The sequence below is a fragment of the Actinia tenebrosa genome, unplaced genomic scaffold (assembly GCF_029948245.1).
Source record: "Actinia tenebrosa isolate PJP-AT-01 unplaced genomic scaffold, QUT_ActTen_1.0 PGA_scaffold2__45_contigs__length_23673736, whole genome shotgun sequence".
NCBI lineage: Eukaryota > Metazoa > Cnidaria > Anthozoa > Actiniaria > Actiniidae > Actinia > Actinia tenebrosa.
In genome coordinates, this window is record NW_028292579.1 from 14,991,652 (window position 1) to 15,016,297 (window position 24,646).

At 35.7% G+C, this 24,646-nt stretch overlaps 4 protein-coding genes across 5 annotated transcripts; 3 read left to right on the plus strand and 1 right to left on the minus strand.

Moving 5' to 3' along the window:
• The first annotated feature begins 450 nt into the window (after positions 1 to 450).
• On the plus strand, positions 451 to 5,590 carry LOC116306566 (uncharacterized). Its single transcript, XM_031716642.2, has 6 exons — positions 451 to 525; positions 801 to 964; positions 2,024 to 2,122; positions 2,614 to 2,736; positions 4,325 to 4,374; positions 4,634 to 5,590. Exons 2-6 carry the CDS (start codon positions 802 to 804, stop codon positions 4,715 to 4,717), a joined length of 519 nt encoding a protein of 172 aa, XP_031572502.1. The 5' UTR covers positions 451 to 525; position 801; the 3' UTR covers positions 4,718 to 5,590.
• Positions 5,591 to 7,075: 1,485 nt separating this feature from the next.
• LOC116306560 (ubiquinol-cytochrome-c reductase complex assembly factor 2) lies at positions 7,076 to 13,517 on the minus strand. Its single transcript, XM_031716635.2, has 4 exons — positions 13,348 to 13,517; positions 13,123 to 13,188; positions 11,211 to 11,280; positions 7,076 to 8,365 (listed from the first exon to the last, which is right to left on the minus strand). The coding sequence occupies exons 1-4, from the start codon at positions 13,501 to 13,503 to the stop codon at positions 8,304 to 8,306; spliced, it is 354 nt and encodes a 117-aa protein (XP_031572495.1). The 5' UTR covers positions 13,504 to 13,517; the 3' UTR covers positions 7,076 to 8,303.
• Positions 13,518 to 13,822: 305 nt separating this feature from the next.
• On the plus strand, positions 13,823 to 23,167 carry LOC148909363 (chromodomain Y-like protein 2). Of its 2 annotated transcripts, XM_089034675.1 has the most exons (3): positions 13,823 to 13,921; positions 22,519 to 22,610; positions 22,722 to 23,167. In XM_089034675.1, the coding sequence occupies exons 1-3, from the start codon at positions 13,903 to 13,905 to the stop codon at positions 22,866 to 22,868; spliced, it is 258 nt and encodes an 85-aa protein (XP_088890801.1). In that variant the 5' UTR covers positions 13,823 to 13,902; the 3' UTR covers positions 22,869 to 23,167. The 2 variants fall into 2 exon arrangements, with proteins under 2 accessions (XP_088890801.1, XP_088890800.1); XM_089034674.1 differs by lacking the exon at positions 13,823 to 13,921 and having other exon boundaries at positions 22,452 to 22,610.
• On the plus strand, positions 14,731 to 16,822 carry LOC148909364 (uncharacterized). Its single transcript, XM_089034664.1, has 2 exons — positions 14,731 to 15,470; positions 16,009 to 16,822. Exons 1-2 carry the CDS (start codon positions 14,731 to 14,733, stop codon positions 16,802 to 16,804), a joined length of 1,536 nt encoding a protein of 511 aa, XP_088890790.1. The 3' UTR covers positions 16,805 to 16,822.
• Positions 23,168 to 24,646: the final 1,479 nt, after the last annotated feature.

Here is a 24,646-nt window from a genome sequence, read left to right on the forward strand (position 1 = left end):
AAAATGATGTGTTCTGGTTGAGAGATATTTAGTATTTGTCGATTTATAAAAACAGATAGATGATACTTCTTTCATGTTCATGTTGTACGAGTATAATGACTGCGCTGTAATAAGGAATGTACTCACTACAGAACAAGTTGATTAAACTTGTATTGTTCCGTAGACTAAACAAATTTTGAGTAGATGAATATTTTAACGCCCAACTGGGGTTAACTCGAAACTGGAGCATTTAGGATTGAACCTATAATCAGTCGGTTTTATTGATTAATTGGAAGGTTTGAAACCAACATCTAGTGAATACATTTTTTGTTCGCAGGATAAAAATTTCGTAATAACTTTAAGTTTAAAAGATAAATAAAAAATAACGATGTTGACTGAAGCCGTCAAATGATTGAATGACAGGTTTCACTTCCGCGATATGATATAATATCTATTTTTTGAGAAACGGTGCATTAGTGCTTAGTCTTTGTAACGAAGTGCTTCATGAAGGATACCATTGAAGGAAGAAAGCAATAAGGGTTAAAGGTAGGAATTACACTAGCTAGGGATTTTTAAAAAATATTCTACAATTGCATATATATTTCCTGATTTTGACTTGAAATATCACATAAATAAGAACCCACACACAATCAATATTTGTGTCCTCATTTGAAATTGAAAAACACTTGGAAAAAAAGATACAAACTTTAACAAAAAGATAACAAGTGGGCTTGCAATAAGTATTTTTACATTTTAAACCATTTTAAATATTTCCAACCACTGAGAGCTAATACACTTTTGTTTCAATCCTGTTTTACTAGAATGAACTCTCTCATCAAAGGAATATGGCTTACATATACAGCCGCAGCGTTACTTCTCGAGTGGAATGTTGCATGGAGTCAAGGAGATGCAGGGTGGTATAATTTTCCAAATCCACCTATAGAAAATGACCACCTTAAAAACCAATCTGTGGTTGTCTGTGGAGGTATATTGCTTTACAGCGTTTTTCATAATTCTGCGACCTTTGGCACTGCAGAGCATTTTAGGGCCGCTTTAGCGGACAAAGTAGAGGTTTTGCAGCATCACGCGACCATACCCATATTACAGATTGGGCTGCCTGTGATTTACATAGGAGAACAGAATAAATTCCCATTGCTCTTGGGAATTGAATTCTTTCTTGAGTAAAACGTTTGCAATGTTCCTGCCACGTCTATAACATGTCAGCCGTCATGTGATGGTTCAAAACCTCTATATTCAATTCAATTCAATTTCATTTTAATTTCAGTTTATTTAAACTGGTTTTTTTTTTTTTTTTTTCAATTTTATATTATAGAATTACAAGAAAATAAATGCAATGTTGGAAATATGTCCCCCAAAACAGTCCCAAAAATGCACTGAAATACCAACTCAACCAAGGTTTTTACTCAACTTCGGAACGGTTAATATTGTCATGGAATTTTTTTCTAAAGGATAAGCTCTCTCTTTTCCGGACTCTGGAATAAATATTTTTCTCTCGTGCTTGAACTGTTGGTTCACTTCTTAATCATATCCTTTTTGTAATCACTACCAAATCCTGCAATCTGATTGGTTCAGAGGAGTGCGATTAATTCCCAAATCGCGTCCTTAGGAGCTCTTAATCGCATCCTAAAAATATTTTTTTAAACAATAAAATAAAACAAAATAAAACAAAAAAATCAACAACCAAGAAAACTTTTTAAAAGGTTTTTTTTTGTTCGTATTTAGTTCTTCTACTACATTAAATTGATTATTCTGCACTCTTTATTGTGTCTTTTTCTTGTGTATGATTACAAAAAGGATATGATTAAGTGGCAATTGAATTTCGTGTCGTGTAATTTTGGTCTGAAATCAAACTTGCAGTTACAAATCGCACTCACACTACTCCCATTTGATTTCAGACCAAATTGCACTCCACTCAGTTCAATTACCATTATTAATTGGTCTTCAACTGCATCAGCAATTATCTCAACAACTATTCCTACATTATTGACCCGTGTTTAATCTATATTAATTGTTTTTCTAATAGTAGGAGAGTCATTTTTTGAGATAATCAATGCCACAGTAACTCCACGAAAGGTGGACGATTGTTCTCAGATAGTGACCTTGGAAGGGGCAGCGATACTTTGTAAGTAGAAACTATTCTTGGCTTTCATCAGTAACGTCATCAAAAAACTAAAATCCAAAGTATTCACTCCACGAAACTGTTGTCAATTATTTTGTTTATACCTTTATAAGACAAGCTTTACAAAAAAATCGTATTATCGATGTTTGGTATTTCATTTATTAAGCCTTGTTCACACTAGCGTTGTAAGCATCGTGTAATCGTAATCGTAGTGGCAATCGTTCTTAGTATGTTTTGTTATATCACCCAACATGGTCATGTCTTTATTTTTTTCATTCTTATCTTGGAAATTGATTTATTTTTTTCTGTATTTTCAAACTCATACGTTGCAATGATCCGTCTAGTTTGGAGATAACGATCTTTAGTTTCTTGTAAATCTCGCATACGATTAGCAAAACCATAAACATCCCATACATATTTTAGGTGTTTGGATCAATTTTCGATTTAACGATTTCCTTAGTTTGACCGGAATATAACTACCACTTATTCTGCAGCGCAAGATCTTTTGATCATCGAATGTTTTGTCAGTGCAGAGTTTAATGGAGTGCAGATAGGCCAAGCAAGCGTCAGCGATGCATGCCATCTTATTGGCCTTCAATGTCCCCTGTTAAAAGGAAGTAAGTATTCTTTTTTCAGAGTGTGAGAGGCTGATTTTCATTATGATAATATGATCATCCAAAACTGTTGATTGTCATCAAAAAAAAAAGAAAAGAAAAAAAAGAAAAAAAAAAAGTAAAAAAAAAAAAAAAAAAAAAAAAAAAAAAAAAAAAAAAAAAAAAAAAAAAAAAAAAAAAAAAAAAAAAAAACAAAAGAAAAAAAACAAAAAAAAAACAAAACCACACAACGAACCACCCACCACACCCCCCCCCCCCCCCCTCTCCACATCCCACCCCCACACCCCCACCCCTAACCCCCCACCACACCCCCCACAACCCACCCCCCCCACTCCAAACCCCCCCCAAAGACAAAAGAAGAAAGAAGAAGAAAGAAAAAAATGTATCAAAATATTTAAAAAATCAAATGGGTTCTCGTGCAGTGACGCTAAACTGTACTCGTGATATTTGTTTTTTAAAAAAACAAACTGAACTCGAATACGCACTATACGAATTTTTGAGTATCTGGACGCTTTAATGCATGTCTCATACATGTATTTTAACAACAAAAGCATCAAATAGTGTCTTAACTTCTTACGTGACATTATATTTCTCTTCGATTATATTTCAATTTTTTCTAGTATATGAAGGAGATTTACTCGAAAAGGGTCTTACTTCTTAAGACCCCTTTGGTGTGATATTCGGATTGAAGACCTTTTAAACACTGTGTAAAAGCTGCTCAGAGAAGCGAAAACTTATCGAGCTGAGTAGCTGTAATAGATTTGAATTACAATTAATTACTTTCATCATGGCAAGATGCAAGTAACTTATATGTGCAAGATATGTATAGTTTAAAGTAAACTGATAAATAGAGGATATTACATGGGCGCGTGGAGATACGAATTTTATCTTCAAGTGTTGAAAAGATCTCTCGCGAGTGAGCGCAGCGAACGAGTGAGAGATTTTCAACACGAGAAGATAAAATTCGTATATCCAAGAGGCCATGTAATATTCTGTTTATTATATAATTATCAATGAAAGTATGTTTTGGCTTTTTCAGGCAATTCTTTCCGTGTATTTTTGAATAGCCATCGCAATGGTGTTATTTTCACACGTGAAATAACATGTTATTTTCACTTGTGAAGATATCAATTTTTCGAAATAGAGAAAAATAGATATTTCATTGGTAATTATATAATAAATAGAAATATTTACGAGGAATTACATGAGTTGAATGATAATTTACGAGTCTAACTTTCTTTATATCGAATGGATAAACCACTCAATCCTGGATCTGCTCTTAAGATTTCTCTTCCGCTGCATTAGATATAAGCTAGAAATAACATAAAAAAAAAAAGAAATATAAGAGAAGGGAAGAATAACGTAAACCTCGAAATAGACCTCTCAAGCTTGGTGTGCGTTATGTTTTCCCATTTCAGACCACGTGTCATTCCCTTGTGAATAAGATTCTTTTCTTGAGCTGCATCCATATTCATGTGCCTTCTCATGCATAATTGTTAAACATAGAAATGATACTCAAGGGAATTATACTTGGTCTGAAATAGGAAAATAACGGCAACTTTCCACTAACGTCTTAATTGTTTGGTTGTAGAGCTATATAAAAAGAAGGTGCAAATACCGGTGCCTTGTGCCATGAATCAGGTGAGATGTCTTGTATGATTCTTGTGCAGTTCAATATTATTAAAAGGAGACTTTGGAAAGAACTGACCGACATTGCCTAATGCCATTTTGTCTAAATGCTTCAGGTGCCTAGCAACACCAAGAAAGAGCTAATATTGCTCGTTCAATTGCTCGTGCGTGTATTTCTAAACAACATTCATACAGTTCCTTACCTTTAATTAACCGGCATAGCTCTATTTGGTAAATTTTTCAATCGCACTCCTGTTATTATTGGTTTTAGGGCGAATACGTGCTGAAGGGGCATTGCAAAAATCAAGATGGGGACATCATACTGTGCGGAAAGTGGAAATTCACATGGGTGTGAAAGTCTTTATGTCAAGAAAGAAGAACAAGGTTATATTGCTCTTAAAGCAATGATGATTCTGCTATTTTGCTTGTCATGCGTTTATAATTTTTTTTTAGGATTGTGCTTTATTTTAAAATAGATATGAATCTTACGTGCGAGTCAACATTGTGTGTTGTGGGGTAAGGAAGTCTTATTCTTCGTTGGGATACCTCGAAATCCCCGAAACTTTTAGTTTTATTTTCGTTCCTAGATCTTCTTCTCGAGGACTAATAGGCTCCGGTACGAGAATAGCAAAGTTTTTGTCTACCTGGTTCTAAACCTTGTGGATAAATGAGATCAGTTGTGGATGGGATATAACAAACCTTCCAATGTGATTGTGCTTTGATAGTAAAATCAAAAGAGGTCAGACGAAAGTGAATAATCTACACTTTACATGATTCAATACTGATGTTTTGCATTACCATAAAATTGTTTAAGATCGTCCTTTCAGATAGAAAGGACAATTCACGTTTCACTCGCTTAATTTTAACTTACCGTTGAAATCGCCTTTTCCGGAATTGAGGAAGGGACTGGGAACAAGTGTGGAAATATTAATCTAATAAAAAAGCAAACCTCATCCCATGAAAGCTCCAGACACTTAAATAAAGTGATTTAATTTATCTTATTTTCCCCATCCCATTGAAAGCTCACAGGCTATTATTATCAGGCTATAAACCAATCGTAATAATCAGAGAGAATGTATGGTATTTTGGCGGGGGAGCTGTCCTCAAACCCCATACGTTCTATTATTTTTTTAGATCAATATTTTTTTAGATTAACCAGCTGTGTATGGTTTATAAGGGAATGTATGGGAGTTATGATAAAGTTACGAAAATAAAATGTTTCACTCAACAGTTTGCCTCAAAACCTGCTGCAGTTGTTACTTTTACTTTGTTCAGTCTTCTGGCGAAGTTTCACTCCGCCCCCTCCTAATCACTTCGCAAAATATTGACATTGATTAACAGCAAGGCAAATGCTAATTAGTCAGCACATAGACGGTAAACCTATAGCAGAAACCCGCAAAGGTCTTCTGGGTAATAGTTTACGTCATTTAAATCCATGTATGTGTACTATTGCGCAACTTTGCCATTTTGTCGCGGAGAAAAAACAAAAACAACAAAAAAACAAAGGCATTTTATAGCTGGTATACCACAGGTATCCCAGCAATTAAGATCGCTAATTCGCCTATTCAAAGTTAGTTATGGCGATTTTTGCGCCAATTTTTGCTGCGATTTTTGTGGCAATTTTCGGAAATATGAAATCTTTTGTCTCATTCTTCGAAAGAGACATTCGTCTAGGAAAATCCGGCTATCCTGAAAAAAACTTAACAAGTAAATTCTTTATTATTATTTATTATGGACAATATCGCAAAAAAATCGCAGCATAAATCGCTAGTGTAAACGGGGCTTTAGAAGGTTACTCAATAAATGTAAAACATTTGATCACAGAAGAGCCTTACTAAGCTAAGACTATACTTAATCATGACTTAGAAATTGAAAGAGGCAGATACTCTAGTTACAAGAAAGTAGAGGAAAGGAAGTGCTTTCATTGTACTGATAGTAATAGAAGATGAAAGACACTTCCTAATTAAGGTGGAACCAAAATAATTCATAGCGAATAAACGCGCAAACAAAAAAGAAACAAATTCGTATTGGTATGTCTGATTTATACAGCGCACTTTCCTAGGTTGCAATAATCTATTTTCCTCTTTCGTTTTGGTTTAATATGTTTTGTTTTTTTTCGAAAAAGTTGTTTAAAAATTTGGGGGGCACGTGCCCCCCCTAGCTACGCTACTGATATGAAATATCGCGCTTTAGAAACATCATCATTGGATTGCCTTGAAGTTTTCACATATCTATTTCCAAGTATTGCGGATGAGCTTTACGAAAAATCAGCATCAAATCTTAAAAACTCATCGAATGTTTTTTATTGACGTTGTAAACCTCAAATATGAGAGTTTTGCTAAAAATCACATTTTCGCCTTTTTCTTCAAAACGGCTCCAAGATTTTCCTTTAAACTTCCTACATCAAGATTTTCCATCCAATTTTATACACAGGCTGCAATATTACTAGATGATAAAATTTCAGAAAAATCGTAGCTGAGGATGAGGAGAAAAAAGCCAAAAACTAAAAATAGCACTGTTTGATTTTCGGCCGTAATAGGCTAAACATTAAAAAAATCTTAAAATAAAACACACTGTTAGAATCTAGGATAATCCAAGCACGTTATATGAAAAATACAGTTAAATTGACGTAACAGTTTGGCGAAGGGAGCGAGAATAAAATTGTCCAAAATTCTGAATTAGTTTGGTTCCACCTTAAATGCTTTCTACACTCCAAACTTAGAAAAGAATTTATTACGCAAAATAATACAAATAGCTCCCTTAGGGAGGAGTAATTGTTCCTGAAGTTGATAGATCCTCCCCATATTTTACATCCAGCTGCAGCAAAATACGTTTACAATTGTTTTGCTCTGCGTAGTGAAAAAAAGCAAACAACAAAACAAATGAAAATCAATACTCTTATAATACTGCGTAAAGATAATTAGGATTAGTAACGCAATTAATATGTCGAAATAATTATATGAACATTTATATTCTCGACTTTCACATCCCCATAATCCTTTTTTCGTAAGTCAATACATTTTCTGTAAGACCAAAACTCTTCATGATCTGTACACGCAAAAATAACTTGGAATAAACTGATAATCAGTATTGTAAAGATAAAAGCAGGTATAGTATACATTCAATTAAGATACCTTTCAATTTGGAACAGTTTTTTGAATGTGTACCCCCAAAAACGCAAGGCATTATGGGGATGTGAAAGTCGAGAATACACAGAATATGTATGAACGTATGATGTATATGTGCGGAATATGTGAATATAGATATTATGCGCATACATAAACACACGTATATACTCTTAACTTATTTAGAACTAAGTTGATGTGCAACTATGTGCATAACGCCAAATAAAATATGACTGTCTGTCTGTCTGTCTGTCTGCCCGTTTTGTAGAGGTTTAATTCAATTTGTGTGACATCTCGATCACTTTTCCAAACTCTACCCTCAAAGACCGAATGCTCGGCCTCCTACATTTGCCCGTTTTGTAGAAGTTTAATTTTGTAGTGTGACATCCAATTTTGTGACATCACTTCGGTACTCTATTATGTAAATATCGTTTTGGGTATCAATGAAGGCACAAACGAGTTAATTTTCTCATATTAATTTATATTAAAATAAATAAAAAAATCAATCCAAACATACTCCATGCAACCAGACCTTTGTTTCCTATTGGAAAATTGAAACATTATCGACAAATAAAAGCATCGTAATATATATGACACCAATGTCCATCTTAAAAAATGGAAACCCTTGAATATAAGTTATACCATTGTAAATATCTAGTATTGTTCGTTTATTGTAAACGTGTCATAAATTGAATTAAAAAAAGCTTAGTAGACAACCACATCTCACACAATCAGATGGAGAAGATTCGATCAGTAAGATGAATAAAGCCTTTATACAGTTCTACTGAGAGTAATTATTCCAACGAATGGACATCTTCATTTCTTTCCAACTAGTTTATGCCAAATGCTTGCTTTTTCTCTTACTTGATTTTGATACTCTGCAAGACAAAGACACTTTGTTAGGATTTTTTTTCCAGAAACATCAAATTAATGCATTTTCTGCCACAAACTGACAAGCACATTCCTACTTCTACATTCCTTATAACTACTACTACTGATGCTGCTTGCTTGGGTCATAGTATACAGTCAATTCAAAAAATGTTGTCGTCGACCAACTCAAGCCTACGCCACTGGACCGAAAGGAACTCTGGGTAGCAATCACTGAAGCCGAGTTGACTCCATAATTTTATCCGACTAGTTATGCCTTGTTTACAGCACGAACCTTCGTAGGCGAGCGGGAAGTGTTGAAGGAGACTTTTTTTTAATGCCTTCATATTTTTCAAAATTGTGAACTGAATCATAACTACTTTGTTTTTCTTTCCCTAAACCCAAAGACATGCATTTGATGGATTGTTTCTCGCCAATATTATCTTTATTACTAGCGGGAACAATTAATTCAGAACGAATATTTAACAACTTCAGTGATTTTTACCCATATTCCTTTCGGTGCAGTCGCGTAGGCTTGAGCCGGTCGACGACAACGTTTTTTGAATTGACTGTATACTTATTTCAATAAAGTTAGTCACCTGAAAAGCTACAAAGCAGAGGCCGAAAAGGAGTATGGGTAGATACATTTTACATTTTTAAAGTGCTACTACGACGAAAATCGCTCAAACTTGGATTCAGCTGAAACTTCCTAAGAATACTCTTTAAAGGTCCAATAATCACTGTATGAAGTGTTTTCTCGATATTCAGTACGAAAGTATGATATTTTTACGATTATTTTTTGGAGTCTGTGACGTCATACACTCAACATCAAACATTGCTACATATATTTCTTTGTATATAAATCCTTAATTTATTTTATTCCTATGAAGCCCAAAGGGTGGCTAATCTGCTTATTTCACATTACTTGTGACTATAATTTATATTTTGGGGTGTTTGGGTATTTCTTTCTCCCTTTACTACTGATATTTTGATCATAAACTACAAATAAATGTATGGAGCGATGTTCGATGTTGAGTGTATGACGTCACAGACTCCAAAAAATAATCGTAAAAATATCATACTTTCGTACTGAATATCGAGAAAACACTTCATACAGTGATTATTGGACCTTTAAAGAGTATTTTTAGGAAGTTTCAGCTGAATCCAAGTTTGAGCGATTTTCGTCGTAGTAGCACTTTAACTGTTTATGGACTTGCACATCTTAGCAGTTACAGTCACACCTCTCCTGAGCATCCTTTGTATCAAAAAAGCTTTACTTGTTTGAAATAAATTGTTTCCCATGATCCTCAGTGATCTCACCTTTCTAGGTTTTTGGTGACTAACTTTATTGAAATAAGTCTCATATCCGGTAATGGATTGGTTTGCAGGTGTATGTAAAAATATTTAAGCATAACATTTTTGATTAGAAGAAAATAAAAACCCGGTAACGAGGAGAAAAGGAAACTGACTGTTGTCACCTGGTGTGAAATATTTGAACGCTTCTGTTAATTATATGAAACAATATGAAACATGAAAATTATTCAATCGAAGCACTAAGAAATTGTTTTCGGATGAATATAAGCTCATAGGCCTCTACAACTGAAGAATGTTGTTCTTCTCTCCTTATGAGTTCAGCTCGGAATATTCTGTAAACTTGACTAAAATATCGATCTAAAATTAAAAACGAAGTACTAAAAACCCCTTTCATTTTACCAATTAGAATAACAAAAGCTGTGATACATAATTTATTTTACAAAACACTTCACTTGTAAGGAAGATCACTTGCACACAGCTCATTCACAATACAAAACCAGGCAAAGCGATGCAGAGCACATAACTTGGACAGTTGTAGGTCATCATGAATGGTGCAAATTGTCTTTTCTGATTGGTTCCGAAAAATGGACAACAAAAGTGTCTCTGCTCATTGGTTCCAAAAGCATTCCATTGCTACATACACACAAATCCTCATTAATTACATTCGGAGATGTGCACAATAGAAAAAGTGGCTTCTGAGCAAGCCAAGTAGCCACAAATATGTATTACCGTGCCCAAGACTAAACCAGAAAACAGTAAATAATGCTTTTCGACTGTAAAAAAAGTATATAAATATTTCCCTAGTTGAATGTTGAAGTATTTCTTCATTCAAGTGTTTCATCTTTAAATCATAATGGTTTATACACTTTAAATGACAGTTGAAGAAAGTCACATCATACTGGGCATTACAGTGTATTTGTACAGGTCTTACAATACTAAACATTGACTAATATGAGGCACCACATTTACATAGCGTAAACCATCTGGGGGGGGGGGGGGTACTCCCCTATAATATTCGCTATATGGGTACGTGTTGCCAAGCAGGGTATGGTTTTCAGCGATTCTACTCTGGTACAGGGTATATAAAATTGTGCTCGCTCTGGGACAGGGTGTATGAAATCATGCTCTCTCCTCTCTGGAACAGGGTATCCATTTTCGCAATACCAGAACAGGGTATGATTTTCACCGATCTTGCTCTGAAACAGGGTATGAATTTCAGCGATTTTACTCTGGAACAGGGTCAGGTTTCAGAGGGCTCAGCGGCACATCCCTACCCTAAACGGGCAAGAGTACCCCCCCTACGTAAACCATGAGTATGGGGTAACCCATGAGTATGGTGTTGATGCTTTAAAATACTTTTTGCTTGAATAAGTTAAAATTTGTATATTAAACAGTCATTAACATATTCAAAGTATATAACTCCCAAAAGGATGAAAATATATCAAAAAAAGTGGTGACTGTATTATGTAATAAAAGCAAAATATTTTGTTACGTAACTACCGTGACGTTAAGGACTGTTAAAAAAGAAAGGAATGTAATTACGTGTAGACAATACAGCTCCTGCTTCTTTGGCAACATCAGTTGAGAAGGCAGTGTCACGTTTTCTAGGATACTGTTGACAAGAGAACAATGCATTTTAGTTTTGCCAAGGAATTTTAGGGCTTAATAAATTTTCTGATCTTTCAAAAGTTCTAATTATTTTTTTCATAATATTGACTTGTGAAAAGTCTCCCTAGCAAAAAGGTCCATTGTTAGCTTAGGCTTGAGGGTTATTCAAGTTTTGTTGCCCCAGATCAGGGACATTTTATAAGGGGGGCTTATTACGAACTAGAATATGATGCATGTATAATTGATTTATTCATTATTCATTTATATTCAGGGACAGCTGAGCAGTTTTTTGATTGGGGGGCCTCAATAGTGACATTGTATGGCAAGGTGGGGGACTGAGTTTAGTGAAAATGTATTAAAATTTCACAAAAAGTGGGCAATAGCCCCCCCAGTTCCGCCGTCCCTGATATTATAATATACCAAGAAAACGATTATAGTGTCGAAATTCTAAAAAAAAAAAAAAAAAAATCATGCCATTTTCATGCAAACAAGTATCAATGTGTTCAAGTGCATTACTACAGGCATGTGCAACTTGGAAAAGTCTATAAATTTATCACAGCCCTTACAGTGCAACTACTATAACGTTTTAGACAGTGAGAACCACATTGCGGAATAAAATTCTAACCGGTTGCCTTGTATTGAGTCCTAGACTTGTAAGTGTTTTTGTCCACCTCACAGTGGTAAATTGAATAGATAAAAAAAGATTACTGATAAGGATGACTTTACCAAAGTTAAAAGTGCATTACAGTTTATCTGACACAGGGCTCCCCTTGAAATTTGTCACATTTTCCACAATTTACATGTGGGCCTTTTTACCACAGGTAGCCCAAACTCTACTTTTGTGGGGGTTCTAAAAAGGGTTTGTAATGTGAAAATGTTTTTTGAAAACACTGAAATAGATGCTACTAACTTTTCATGATATCTTGTCCTGTGCTTTATCTCGGTCTGCACTAATTTCCAGCCGATTTTTCCACATTACAAACTCTTAATAAAACCTCCACAAAAGCAGAGCTATGGAGCCTGTGGAGTGACTTGAACAAACCTCTATGAAAAAAATGCCTTAAAGGTTCCTTGCTTGTGGCCGACCCTGATATGTCTGTTTGCTACTCAGTACATGTTGTCCCTTACGATCATTACAACTCAAGCTTACCCTACTAGGGGGGTACCAATTTTTCGAGCCCGGATCTGAGCCAAGATTTTGTTGGTTTCATTATCATATAGGGAACAAATTAAAAGAAAAAAATCTTGAAACCAATATGAGCTTAAGCTTAAAGATCAAATTTCTGACTTGCTCTTTTTTGTCAGGATTGAAAGACCTTGAAAGGGAAGTAAAATATAACTTATTACTTATAATAATTCGCAGTGCCGAATTACTAGATTATGATTGGTAGTTCAGTTGCCTAGTAATGAAGAAATATGTTTGAATTCTGAATAAAATTCTTTTGAACCATAACTACATTTAATTTAATAGTTCAGGATCAATGACAACGTACGGGCATTATATTGGTTTCAAGACAATTTTTTTTCATTGAATTTTGCCCTATGCATTATATAAAACAGGTAATGACTACGGGTATGGTTCCTCGTAAAATTAAGGTGCCTGCCTACTTTTGAACGTTCGATTTGAGCCCACGATGTGTGTGCGTTCCAAAAAATTGGAAAATCACAACTCCACCGTTGATTATCGTCTCAGAATCACCGGTAGTCTCCCCTACAGCCGCTTTCAGACACTTAAAAAATATAATAAATATAAATGAAATATAACCTTCACCATAAAAATAGTCTTTATTGAATGGTGTTTGGAGGAGCAGTGGCTTGAAGCTGGTGTGATCGAGTCGAAGCTTACCTTTTCTTTGTAATAGTTAGAACTAATTTTCACCAGACTGTCCAGCATCTTTTCAGCTTCATTCGTCTAACAACAAAAAGAATATCAAATAAAGGCGTCAATGGGCAGAAAATTGCGAATTATTTCGGCCTACAGCGAATTAATAGTCTGATGTCTAATACGTAGACCACAGGTTACATAAGCTTAAACAAGCTTACTCGCACGCCATAAAATTATTTTCCTTACATCAATTTTAGAATTTTTCATGTTAGCCCCGAAGTTCTCCTTGATATGTGCACCAAGGTCTCTCCCACATCTGGTCTTATCCACAGGCCATTGCTCACAAACTTGACGAAATCGTTGGTAAAGTTGAGGAGTCAGAGATCTGCTTCTGGAAGCCATGTTTACTATACTCGTAGTACTAATTCCACCTAACCCGGGGAGGGTTGTATGAAATTATGGTAATTATACAAGCCTTCAAATCATTTGAGAAAAATATGGGTAATTAAAGTAAAATTAAAAAACTATCGAGCATCAAGACAAAAAAAAAAAAAAAAAAAAAAAAAAAAAAAAAAGAGAAAAAGAAATTGAAGAAAATGCCATGAGCGCAGCTAAGACTCAGCACCCTCCCCCCACAAACTGCATTTAAACGTTTGCAATATCTCGTTGGGGTTCCTGTGCATGCATGCGCAGTGGACTTGGCAGTTTCCATGTGCTCTCTTGGAGTGTTTCACGTAGTGGTCTCCGTCGTGTTCAAAGATCGGTGTGGATTTGGATTCAATTTGGATTCAATAGTCAAGTATGTCAAGACAAGGTGAAGGTAAAACCTTACTTTAGTTTAAATTTATAACATCAGAACTGATAGCGGAGCTCCCGCGGACCACCATGTGTGGTAAACTATCCAACTCAGTTTTCGTGGTCATCGCAAGGGAACCCTGTGCGAACGTTTTTTACTATCATTTTGGTAAAAATTGTAAAAACGAAGCAAAAAATTATGGAAGAGTACATGATTAAAGAATAGAGCTGCAATTACCGGCAAACGAGCAACAAACTAGCATGACGAACGAGCAAAAAAGTGTACTTGTTTTGTTATTATGGTAAGAATACCATCGCCAGAAAACTCGAATCATAGTGTATGGAACGCCAAGTGTTTCAAAAATACTTATGCGCCACCTATAAAACTTCTGTTGACATATCTAAGACTTCCTACAACATATATACAAGACATAGGTCTTAAAACAAAAGTTTCGACTAAATATGATACTTGTTTATAAATATATAAGACATCTATCTTAAAATGAAAGTTTCGAGGTCTCAAGATAAAAGTTTCTATCAAATTAATACTTGTCCTGATAAATATACAAGACGTCTGTCATAAAATAAAAGTTCCGATTCAAATAGATACTTCTTGTCAATAGCTTTTCTCGGTATGTATATATATAGTCTTTACATGGATATGTAAAATAAATGAGTTCATAAATGTACAAAAATATAATAGCAAAATAAACGGATATCTAACACTTACAAAAATATAAAACTTCTTTCCAGAAATACAACTTGTTGCGCAATTTGCTTTAGGAACCAGGCTCTTGCGGCCAAGTCCTTGTTGAGTCTGGGTTCTAATCCATAATGGCGACCACGGAGGACAGTACAGTTATTATTCGCAGAGAGTTCCAACGATTTCTACTTGATCTTCCCTATGAAGAACTTCGAGTAAACGCTCTTACGGACAAATTGGAGGTTGCCGATGAAATGTCTAGAATTGCACAAGGCATATGCTTTGGTTGTGTGTTGTTTTACAGCATTTTCGAGTCGCAGAATTTTGGAACGGAAGGAGCAGATTTGATGAGTCATTTGCTGCAACTACTAAACGTTTATGAGGAATTCCGGGCAAGATACCAAGAACGCTGTCAGTTCCTTGAAGAACGGGAAAACAACCAAAGCTTTCGATGTGAAACGTCTGGAAGCTGTGAACCTAGATCACGAGGCAGGCCACGTTTTGTGGTGTCCAAATCACAAATTCAGGCGTTGAGAGAAATTGGCTTTTCCTGGACAAAAATATCAAACCTGCTTGGTATTTCCAGGATTACACTACATAGACGGCGAAATGAATTAGGTATCCAAGAACAATGCAATTTTAGTGATATTACTGAGCAAGAACTTGATGTGTTTGTCAAATCTATTATGGACATCTCTCCTAATTCTGGAGAAGTAATGATGCGAGGTGCACTTCGTGGACGAGGAATCATAGTACAGAGGTGGAGGCTGAGAGAGTCAATGCTTAGAGTGGACCCACTACGAAAGCAGCAGATACAGCGGTTGCACATTAGAAGAAGAGTGTACAGTGTCGCTGGACCAAACAGTTTATGGTATGTTTATAGAGTAATATCTTGGGAACCTCGTATGTACCTCCTCATGAATATTAAAGCTTAAATTGATAATTACATTCACCAAACTAGCATTCTGCCTTTGAAACTCCAGAACATGATCTGCAGAACCGGGGGGTGGGGGGCAGGGGTTACTGCCCCCCCCAATAATTTGTCTGGGGGCCAGATGCTTTCTGGCTAACAACATAAACTCAGCAATTTCAGATATTTATGCTTTTCATAAAAACAATTTCACTGTGTCCCCCCAATAATTTTTTTGCTTCTGCCCCCTAATATGCAGAAGCTCACTAATACAAAAGTAACCAATAGAATATTTGCACTAGTATGGTGTCATTAACCTCTACTATAAGAATCCCTTGAACACTTTCTTTTGTTCACCATTTGTCTTGCTTTTCTCATGTAGAAATACAAATTTGAATAATAAAGAAAATTTGTGAAACCTGTTAATAGTGTTGAAATGATGCCATCATGCAAATTAATGTCCTATTATATTTATTTAGCATTAATTTTTCTTCAACAGGCATTTGGATGGACATCACAAGCTTGTGAGATGGAGATTAGTCATACATGGTGCAATAGATGGTTTTTCAAGGACAATTGTATTCCTGAAGTGCAGCAACAATAATGAAGCAGGAACGGTATTAGATCTTTTTACACATGCAATTCATAAGTTCAATGTCCCATATCGAGTAAGATGTGACCATGGAACAGAGAACATATATGTAGCAAGGTGGATGTTGACAAGATATGGAGATACACATCACCCTGTAATAACTGGACTATCAGTGCACAATCAAAGAATTGAACGTCTGTGGCGTGATGTTGGTGACTCTTTTGGAAGATACTATAAGAGCTTATTCTATTTTATGGAGGAACAGTTTATACTTGATCCTCTAAATGAAATTCACCTTTATGCATTGCATTACATATTCATACCAAGGATCAGTCGGTCTCTTGAAGAGTTTGTATTGCAATGGAATAATCATCCAATCAGAACTGCAGACTACAAATCACCTGTTCAAATATGGACTGAGGGTTTTTATCAAGGAGTAAATTCAAATCAGCCATCTATTAGAAGAGTTTTGGATGATGAGATTATTGACCCTCTCAACTATGGCACTGATGATAATGAGCCACAACCAGAACTTCAGACAGAAAATCACGTGGTAATTCCTCGTTCAACAGTATGCTTAAATGATCAAGACAGAATAGTACTAGAGTTAACTGTGAACCCTCTCCATGATGATGGAAATCATGGGATACATTTATTTCTTCAAACTGTGCATCTTATTACAAACTTCACAGATACTCCTTAATGGAAGGTACTGTATTATTATAGTAATGAAGCAAAATATAAGAAGGGAATTATTTGATGGACTATGAGTTATTAACTCACATCCATATATAGATCCTATTTTGGCAGAATCAAAATCAACAGAAACAACATGAACAACAACATATTGGCCTTACTTTACAAAGACCAAGTGTTAAATTGGGCCTATTGTAAACAATAATATCAGTATGTGAACTCTAACTCTGTAAATACCCAAATAAGAAGAGCTACCACCAAACAAGGGCAACAACCATAAAAATGCTCAGACTTATTTTGTCAAGAACACTCCTAACTGTGATGTACATTAATATGTACTAAATACAAATTAGATGCTACCAAAACCAAAACACTCTTTGAGCATGGAGATCCCAGCCTCGGTCATGTCTTCATATGATTGGAGGTGTGTTGGAAGTCTCAGGTGCAGGCTACATGTTGATGCTGTTGGGCGGCACTGACATCCTGGTGTACAATCACCGATGAAACTGACTGAGATCTTCTTAGAAAAACCAAGGGGAGGTACTTGACTGCATCCAGTAATAAATTTCAGAACATCTGTCAAGGAAACCTCATACTTTGACATGCCTGTTGGGTGCAATAAACAATATTGAAAATAAAGCCAAGTTATAAGTTTTTTAATAGGTAGTTGTATTTAAGTCTCACTATGCTAAAATATAGAATACATCATAGAGACAGAAAATAACCCTCAAAAACTCATTACTGTTCATATTATTAAGGTGCACTGCCAAACAGGTACATCCATTGATAAATAAAATTATATAATACTGGATATGAATAAGTTGAAAGTGGTTTTTATAATTGACCAAATCAGCTAAGGCATTGCTATGTTTGTTTCCATCCCATTCAAAACCTTTGGGAATGAGAATTTTTGTTGCAAAAAATTTCCATGCACAATAGAAAAAAAAGCAAAAAACAAAAAAATCCTTTGGGGGCGGGGGGGGACTCCATTATGAAGGCAGGGATGCATGTCGAAAATTTTGAAAATAAACCCTTAGAGGCACCTGTATTATGAGATGATGGGCGTGGCTGGGATGAAATTTCACCCCTAAGAGGGGCCAATGGGCTTTTGGCAAATGTTGCATGCGTGATGTCATGCCCATTTCTGAATGGTTAAAGCATTTTGGTGTGCAAAACAAATCAATTTTGCAAAAATGCAAATATTGTACCTACAGAAATCGACTTTTAATGACAATTTTTCCAAAATGCAGACCAATACATGGTATTACATTTATGTGTTAGATAATAATTTTGCCCTATGAAAATTCTAAATTTAAGATCCACAGTTTGCCTATTTTCTGTGAATTATACTATTTTTGTCTGTCTGTTTATATTGTTAGTAATTTTTTTGCCCAGTCAGAAGTTGACTGTTTTCTTTTTAATTATACTTTATGGAATTGAGGGTGGGTCAGGGAAAAAGTACAGAAATATTGATGTCATTAAAAAACAAACCCCATCACATGGAAAATTAATGACACTAAAATTATGGGGTTTTCCAAGTTTCAGAAACTACACACTTGTTAGCATGCTTTATAGAAATAAAGAAAAGAGAGAATGTTTTGAGGACAACTTCCCCATGTTTTTTAGATAAGAACTTGTCTTATTTATTAGGAATAATTGGTTCTTATATATATATATGGTGCTTTATTGACTACATTTCTGCCTGAAGGTTGTTATGCCACTTGTTCTTATATGTGGGTGTTTACTACACATTATCTGTGTATGATAGTGTACATCTATATCTATACCACCATAGTCTATTTGTGTAATGTTTGTAGCCTGGACAATCACACTGAAAATCAAAATTCTGAAGAAAGCATTTTAACTTCGAATTACCTTCATATTCTATCATGTGAAGGAAGTCACAGAAAGCTTTGTATGTGCGTATTTCAGCTTCCTTTAACTGTTGTGGAAGGGAGAAATCGACACACATCAGCCCAAGTAAGGAATCTGCAGTCAGATCTTCAAAGCTGTCCAAAGTGAACAACTTCTTCATCTCCTCTTTGTTTTTTGCTACTTCTTCGAGGACTTGAAATAACTGCAGCCCCTTTGCCATCTGACTCAACATTGGAATTTTTGGTTCAATATAAACCTTAATATATATTGACCTAGAAAAAATAATTATATATGTCACAAGTTTGTATATGTAACTGAATATTCCATTCCCTTCATTGATTTAATTCCATTCCTGAGAACAGAAAGGAAGTCTGATACTCCAAATAAGGGCAACTCATTATGGAGTACATGAATTATTGTGTTTTATATATCATGGAACAAAAGCATGATTGGTTATGAATTGTATGTACTTTGATATGATATACCTTACCTTGCTAATTTACACTTGTTTTTCAGTTTCTCTCGTTGCGGAACTCCCCTATAGCCCACTTCACTTAAGATGTCCATACACTCATCTTCCATCAACACATCTTTCAGTTCTTCTGTGTTTACTGCCATGATCTTGAACAAAACAATGTAAAACTAATTCTTACTTGCCTGCCTCATTTGTTTATTTACTGGTTCAATTCTCACACACTGCTGCTGATAATAACAGTGGCCATAACAGTAAAAAATTATAATTTTTGTTGGTCATTGGAGAGAAATTCACTGTTAGCTAAGAGAGAATGAAATAAGGTGAAGCCAAAAATCAATTTCTGGAATTTTCTGAAATAACAGGTAAATCTTTACTTCAAACATCAGCAATAATGATATAATTGTATCAAATCATTGGAGGTATTGGGTTTTTTTAAATCTCTATTCATAAAAAGGAAACATCCCAAAAATAAAATGTTAATAAATCATTTGTTAATAGTTTTTCTTTTAATCAATGTAATGGAAATAAGACAAGTTTAAGAAAAATTCATTCCATGTTACCTTCTGAGCCACTGCCTTAAACTGACTTTCTTCCATTTTTTCTATTTCTGCTACAACTCCATTAAGGCCAGTGGAAAGGTAATCATAAACCCAAGGAGCAAGAAAGTTTGGGGCTGGTCCACCTTGGGCAAGAGACATTGCCATGAGCTCTCCAGCTATTTCAAAGCTTCCCTCTGTCAAAGCAACAGTGCTTTCACATGGCACATATCCACCATGTTGCTGTTCTTCAATAAAAAGTCTTCTCTTCACTTGTTGAAGAATTTCTATGATAGAATGAAAAGTAATTAATGACTTGTCAGAAAGTAAAGAGGGTGGGCTATAAATAAGCAATTTTCAAAAATTGAAACAGTGGTGATCCACCCTTGTTTTAAAGCCTGTATTATAATTGTTATGACCAGCCCTTAAATAATGTCCCCAAAAATGGATGAATAAGCTGCAATATGTGGATTACTTTCTCCCCACCCCCTATTTGAGGCTCAAAAAAGTGACCCCTAGTTTTTTATGGCCCTTTACCTTTTAGCTTCTGACCATTTTCACAACACTTTCCTACATATATTCAAAAAAGTGTATTTTATCACAAAATAACAATACCAACCTACCAACCTACCTGTAAAAAACTCGCGCTTTGGGCCACCATCATCAACAGCAGGCTCGCCAACAAAACAAACAACAAGAGTGTTTTCTGGTTTCATCCAAGGTCGTTTCCTTCCTTCAGTATAGTCTTCCAAAATAAATTTACGCTGGATGTTCACATAGGAATTCTTCTTTGTTACACGCTCTGCAATTCTCTGCATAACATCTTTGAGCTCTGACTTCTCTTCCTGAGGCATACTTTCATCATCTGGTGTTTTATCATGCAATGTGTCCCTTTCCATTGTCAGCATTAAGTTACTGTATGCAAGCTCAGGTGTTCTAGCAGCCATGTCACAACAGATATCTGCATGTTCTTCTATGAAAGACAAGGGAAATGACCTGTGGCATGTTGGGCACATGACTGTTGAAGCTTGTGATGTACCAGTTGATGTAGATGGTGACAATGACAGACCAGTTGATGTAGATGTTGATGAAGATGCACCAGTTGATGTCGATGGTGATAGCATAGTGGAGCTAGTGGTGGTCTGCAACCCTGGGACTGATTTACTTGCAGTGGTAGGAGGGTTGTAATCAATTACTTGCTTTAAATCATCATCGTTATCTTCATCATCATCAACAACATAAAAGGCATCAGTATTGTGTTTCTTCTCATACTTATCATTTTTCTCGTTGTCATCTTCTTTGTCTTCTTCTTCTTCTTCTTCCTCAGAATACCAAGAAAAATCGCTTTCTAGAGCTGTTTTGCTTCTCAGGTACACAGGACCTTGGCCAGAAATGTGCTTTAGTACTTGGCCTGTTTGGGCGTCTTCGGACATATTTGGCTGAACTATTTTGTTGCCCACAGCTCTCACCACTTCAAAATCTCTACCTCTAAGACGGCGGGAGAAAAATTCAGCAAACATTTCCTTTAACTCTGTAGCTGTCATTTCATTTGAAATTTCGGCAGTAACCACAAGTTTCCTGACGTACAGCTCTTCCCGGATCCTGCCACGAGGAACTGCAGACATTTTGGGATTGGGAAGGAGAATAACGTCCTTCATCACAGGGGCTGAAGACTTGGTCTTTCCATAAGGCTGTTTTTGCCTGCTGCTTTTGCTTTTGCTTCGTTGAAAAGCCCTACCAGAATTATGCTGCGGCAGGCCACTTGATGGAGCTGTTGATGGTGAAGATGAGTCAGCGTTTGACGACCCTTGGGTATTGCCTCTTACACTGGGGAAAAGCTGAGCCAAAGAATCATTCACTCCAGCACTTTCTGCTACAGCTACATTTGGTCTTGGGTTGGTAAGGGAATTAACTATACTGTTCAATCGATTTACTAAATCCTCGTGAGCTTTCGAACCGTGCGCCATTTTGATTATCGGAGAATTCCTGTTTTGGCGCCAAGCTTTCACGTGGTCACTAAGCACAGGTAGCCCAAGCTCGTTTTTTCTGGCGATTTACTAAAGAATATATCAGAGAATATATTATGTGACTTAATTAATGTCTATTTCTACTTGGAATTTTAATGGTCGCCATTATGGATTAGAACCCAGACTCAACAAGGACTTGGCCGCAAGAGCCTGGTTCCTAAAGCAAATTGCGCAACAAGTTGTATTTCTGGAAAGAAGTTTTATATTTTTGTAAGTGTTAGATATCCGTTTATTTTGCTATTATATTTTTGTACATTTATGAACTCATTTATTTTACATATCCATGTAAAGACTATATATATATACATACCGAGAAAAGCTATTGACAAGAAGTATCTATTTGAATCGGAACTTTTATTTTATGACAGACGTCTTGTATATTTATCGGGACAAGTATTAATTTGATAGAAACTTTTATCTTGAGACCTCGAAACTTTCATTTTAATATAGATGTCTTATATATTTATAAACAAGTATTATATTTAGTCGAAACTTTTGTTTTAAGACCTATGTCTTGTATATATGTTGTAGGAAGTCTTAGATATGTCAACAGAAGTTTTATAGGTGGCGCATAAGTATTTTTGAAACACTTGACGTTCCATAATAGTGGGAGGTGCTTATTTAAGTTCACTCGGCCATATCAAATCATCTGTCAATCCTCGTATTGTCTGAGCGTATACCTGATTGGTTCATGTGCTCGAAGTAATTAGCATAATCTAAGGAATTCAACCGGAATTCAAAATGGCGGCTGGTCGTGAAAGACGAGAAAAAGGGTTTTATTCAACTTTAAACAATGTTTCTTCTGCAGATATTCTTCCCAAGTCTCAAACTACTAGAATCAAAGGAAAGGGGAGACTATGGGAAGTGGAGCGACTCATCACGAAGCGAGAAAATGTTACGGTGAGTTGAATTTCTTTGTTTCTGGTAATTGATAAGCATACATAATCCATAAATAAACTTATTGTAGTGCTTATAGAATTCTGCTTATGTGCTATTTTTATTCGCTAACAGGGGACTACTGAATACTTAGTTTTGTGGCGGGGATATTCTCCTTTCGATTCCACCTGGGAACCAGAAGAAAATATTTCACTTGATTGTGTCCGGTATGATTTATTGATTTTTGCTGCTTACAAGTTATTTAAGAGGGCTAGTCCCTAAAAACCAAACAACGTGAGCAGACCTTGAAAAATCAAAATTCTTCAAACTTTGCCAGATCATAGCATTTGGGCTACTATTAAACACAAAATAACTCAAAGGCTTATTGGGACGTTATTTTTTATGAACGGAGGCAATTTTGATTTTCGCCGTTTTAGGGCGACTTTTGGGGTTGGAATACTACCTCTCAACCCAAGCTCATTTCTATATCAATCTCAAACGCTATGCACTTTTAAAGTTGATACATAGAAAGTATAGGCATTTTTCTACATTTTATTAGTTTTCTTGATAAATATGTAATACGTGGAATATTTTACAGATTTTTGAGTTATTTTTGATTTTGAAGCAAATTCAAGAAGAGCAAAAATAAGCCAACTTCACACTAAAATATCTCCACTGGTATGTCGATCCAGGACAAAAGGATACTTCTGGAACAACGAAGGGCATGTCTTCTTTCGAAATGTAAAATAAAATTTTGGGGCCAGTTGAAAACAGGATTCAGAGAGTCGAAAATTGAAAGGCTCATAATCTCAAACATCCACGCGTTATGGTATTGTTATGTCACGCAAACTCGCGTCTTCAGCGTAGTGAAAAAATCCCTTTGCCTGTAGAATGACTTAGATCATCAAAACTGACTAGCAAAATCATTTCTTATAACCTTTAACACATTCGAGTTGCATTTTGTGAGAAATTAAAAATTATATTTTAAACTGGAGCAACTCATTTCACACTGGAAATAGTAAAATTTTCTAACAAAGTTAAACGAACGAAACTCATTTGATTTTCCATCTCGCTACACGCAATTCTTAGGAATTTAAACATTAATTTTATAATTATTTAGCAGTTAATTAGAACTTACCAAAAATACAAGATAGATTCCATTCATTTGGCGCGCGATTTTCGATAGCGAGAGTTTATATATTTGCCGCGATCGGAACTACAAACAAATAACACGCACGATATTGCGTTACATACAGGAAACCCAAGCGCAAGATCTATAAAATAATAATAGCGGTCTTGGCTGTATACTGATTTTCTTTATGATTCTGACCATGAATCAATCAAACGGATCCCAGTACACAAGAACACGACTGTAAAGTTGTCCTTAAAAGATCGATATAAGGGGCCTTTCGACGACTGGTGATGTTATCCGTATCTATATCAAAATACTCACAAATGCTAGCAAGCATGTTAATACTTAATTGTTTAAGCCCATTAGACTTGTTAAGCCGACAAAGATTGTAGGTCTCGTATGTAATGGGATGTAGAAGCCCACATTGCTGGATGACTTCCTCTCGCGTCGATTGATAGCCTTCTTCCTCTGTAGCTGCAGCGAATTGCTCTTCCGCTGCATCAGTAGCTAGGGTATCTACTGGTACGCCCTTCAGCTTTGCAACTGTTCTACTTAAATACGATTGTATTTGCTGTGGTGTTAAGAGCTCATCAATCGTGAACAGCCTGTTGCCATTGCTGTCTTTAGCATATCTCATGTCGCGCGATACAGTCCCTGCGTCAATCTTGTGGCCAGGTGCCTGTCCTATTAAAAACTTGTCGTTAAGATAAAGTTTCTGTCGGTCACTGAATCGCGATGTCTTTTTAGATCTTTTCAAAGCCCAGCCCATTGGTAGACAGTCATCTGCAGGTGAGGTGTAGAGCATCGAGCTGGACATATCTGGGACACTATCAGCACCATAAAGTAATTTTTCTCGGTAAATAATCTTGGCCTTATCCATTAAGCTCTCTCTCTCTTGAACACGCTTACATTCACCATATTGGATGTG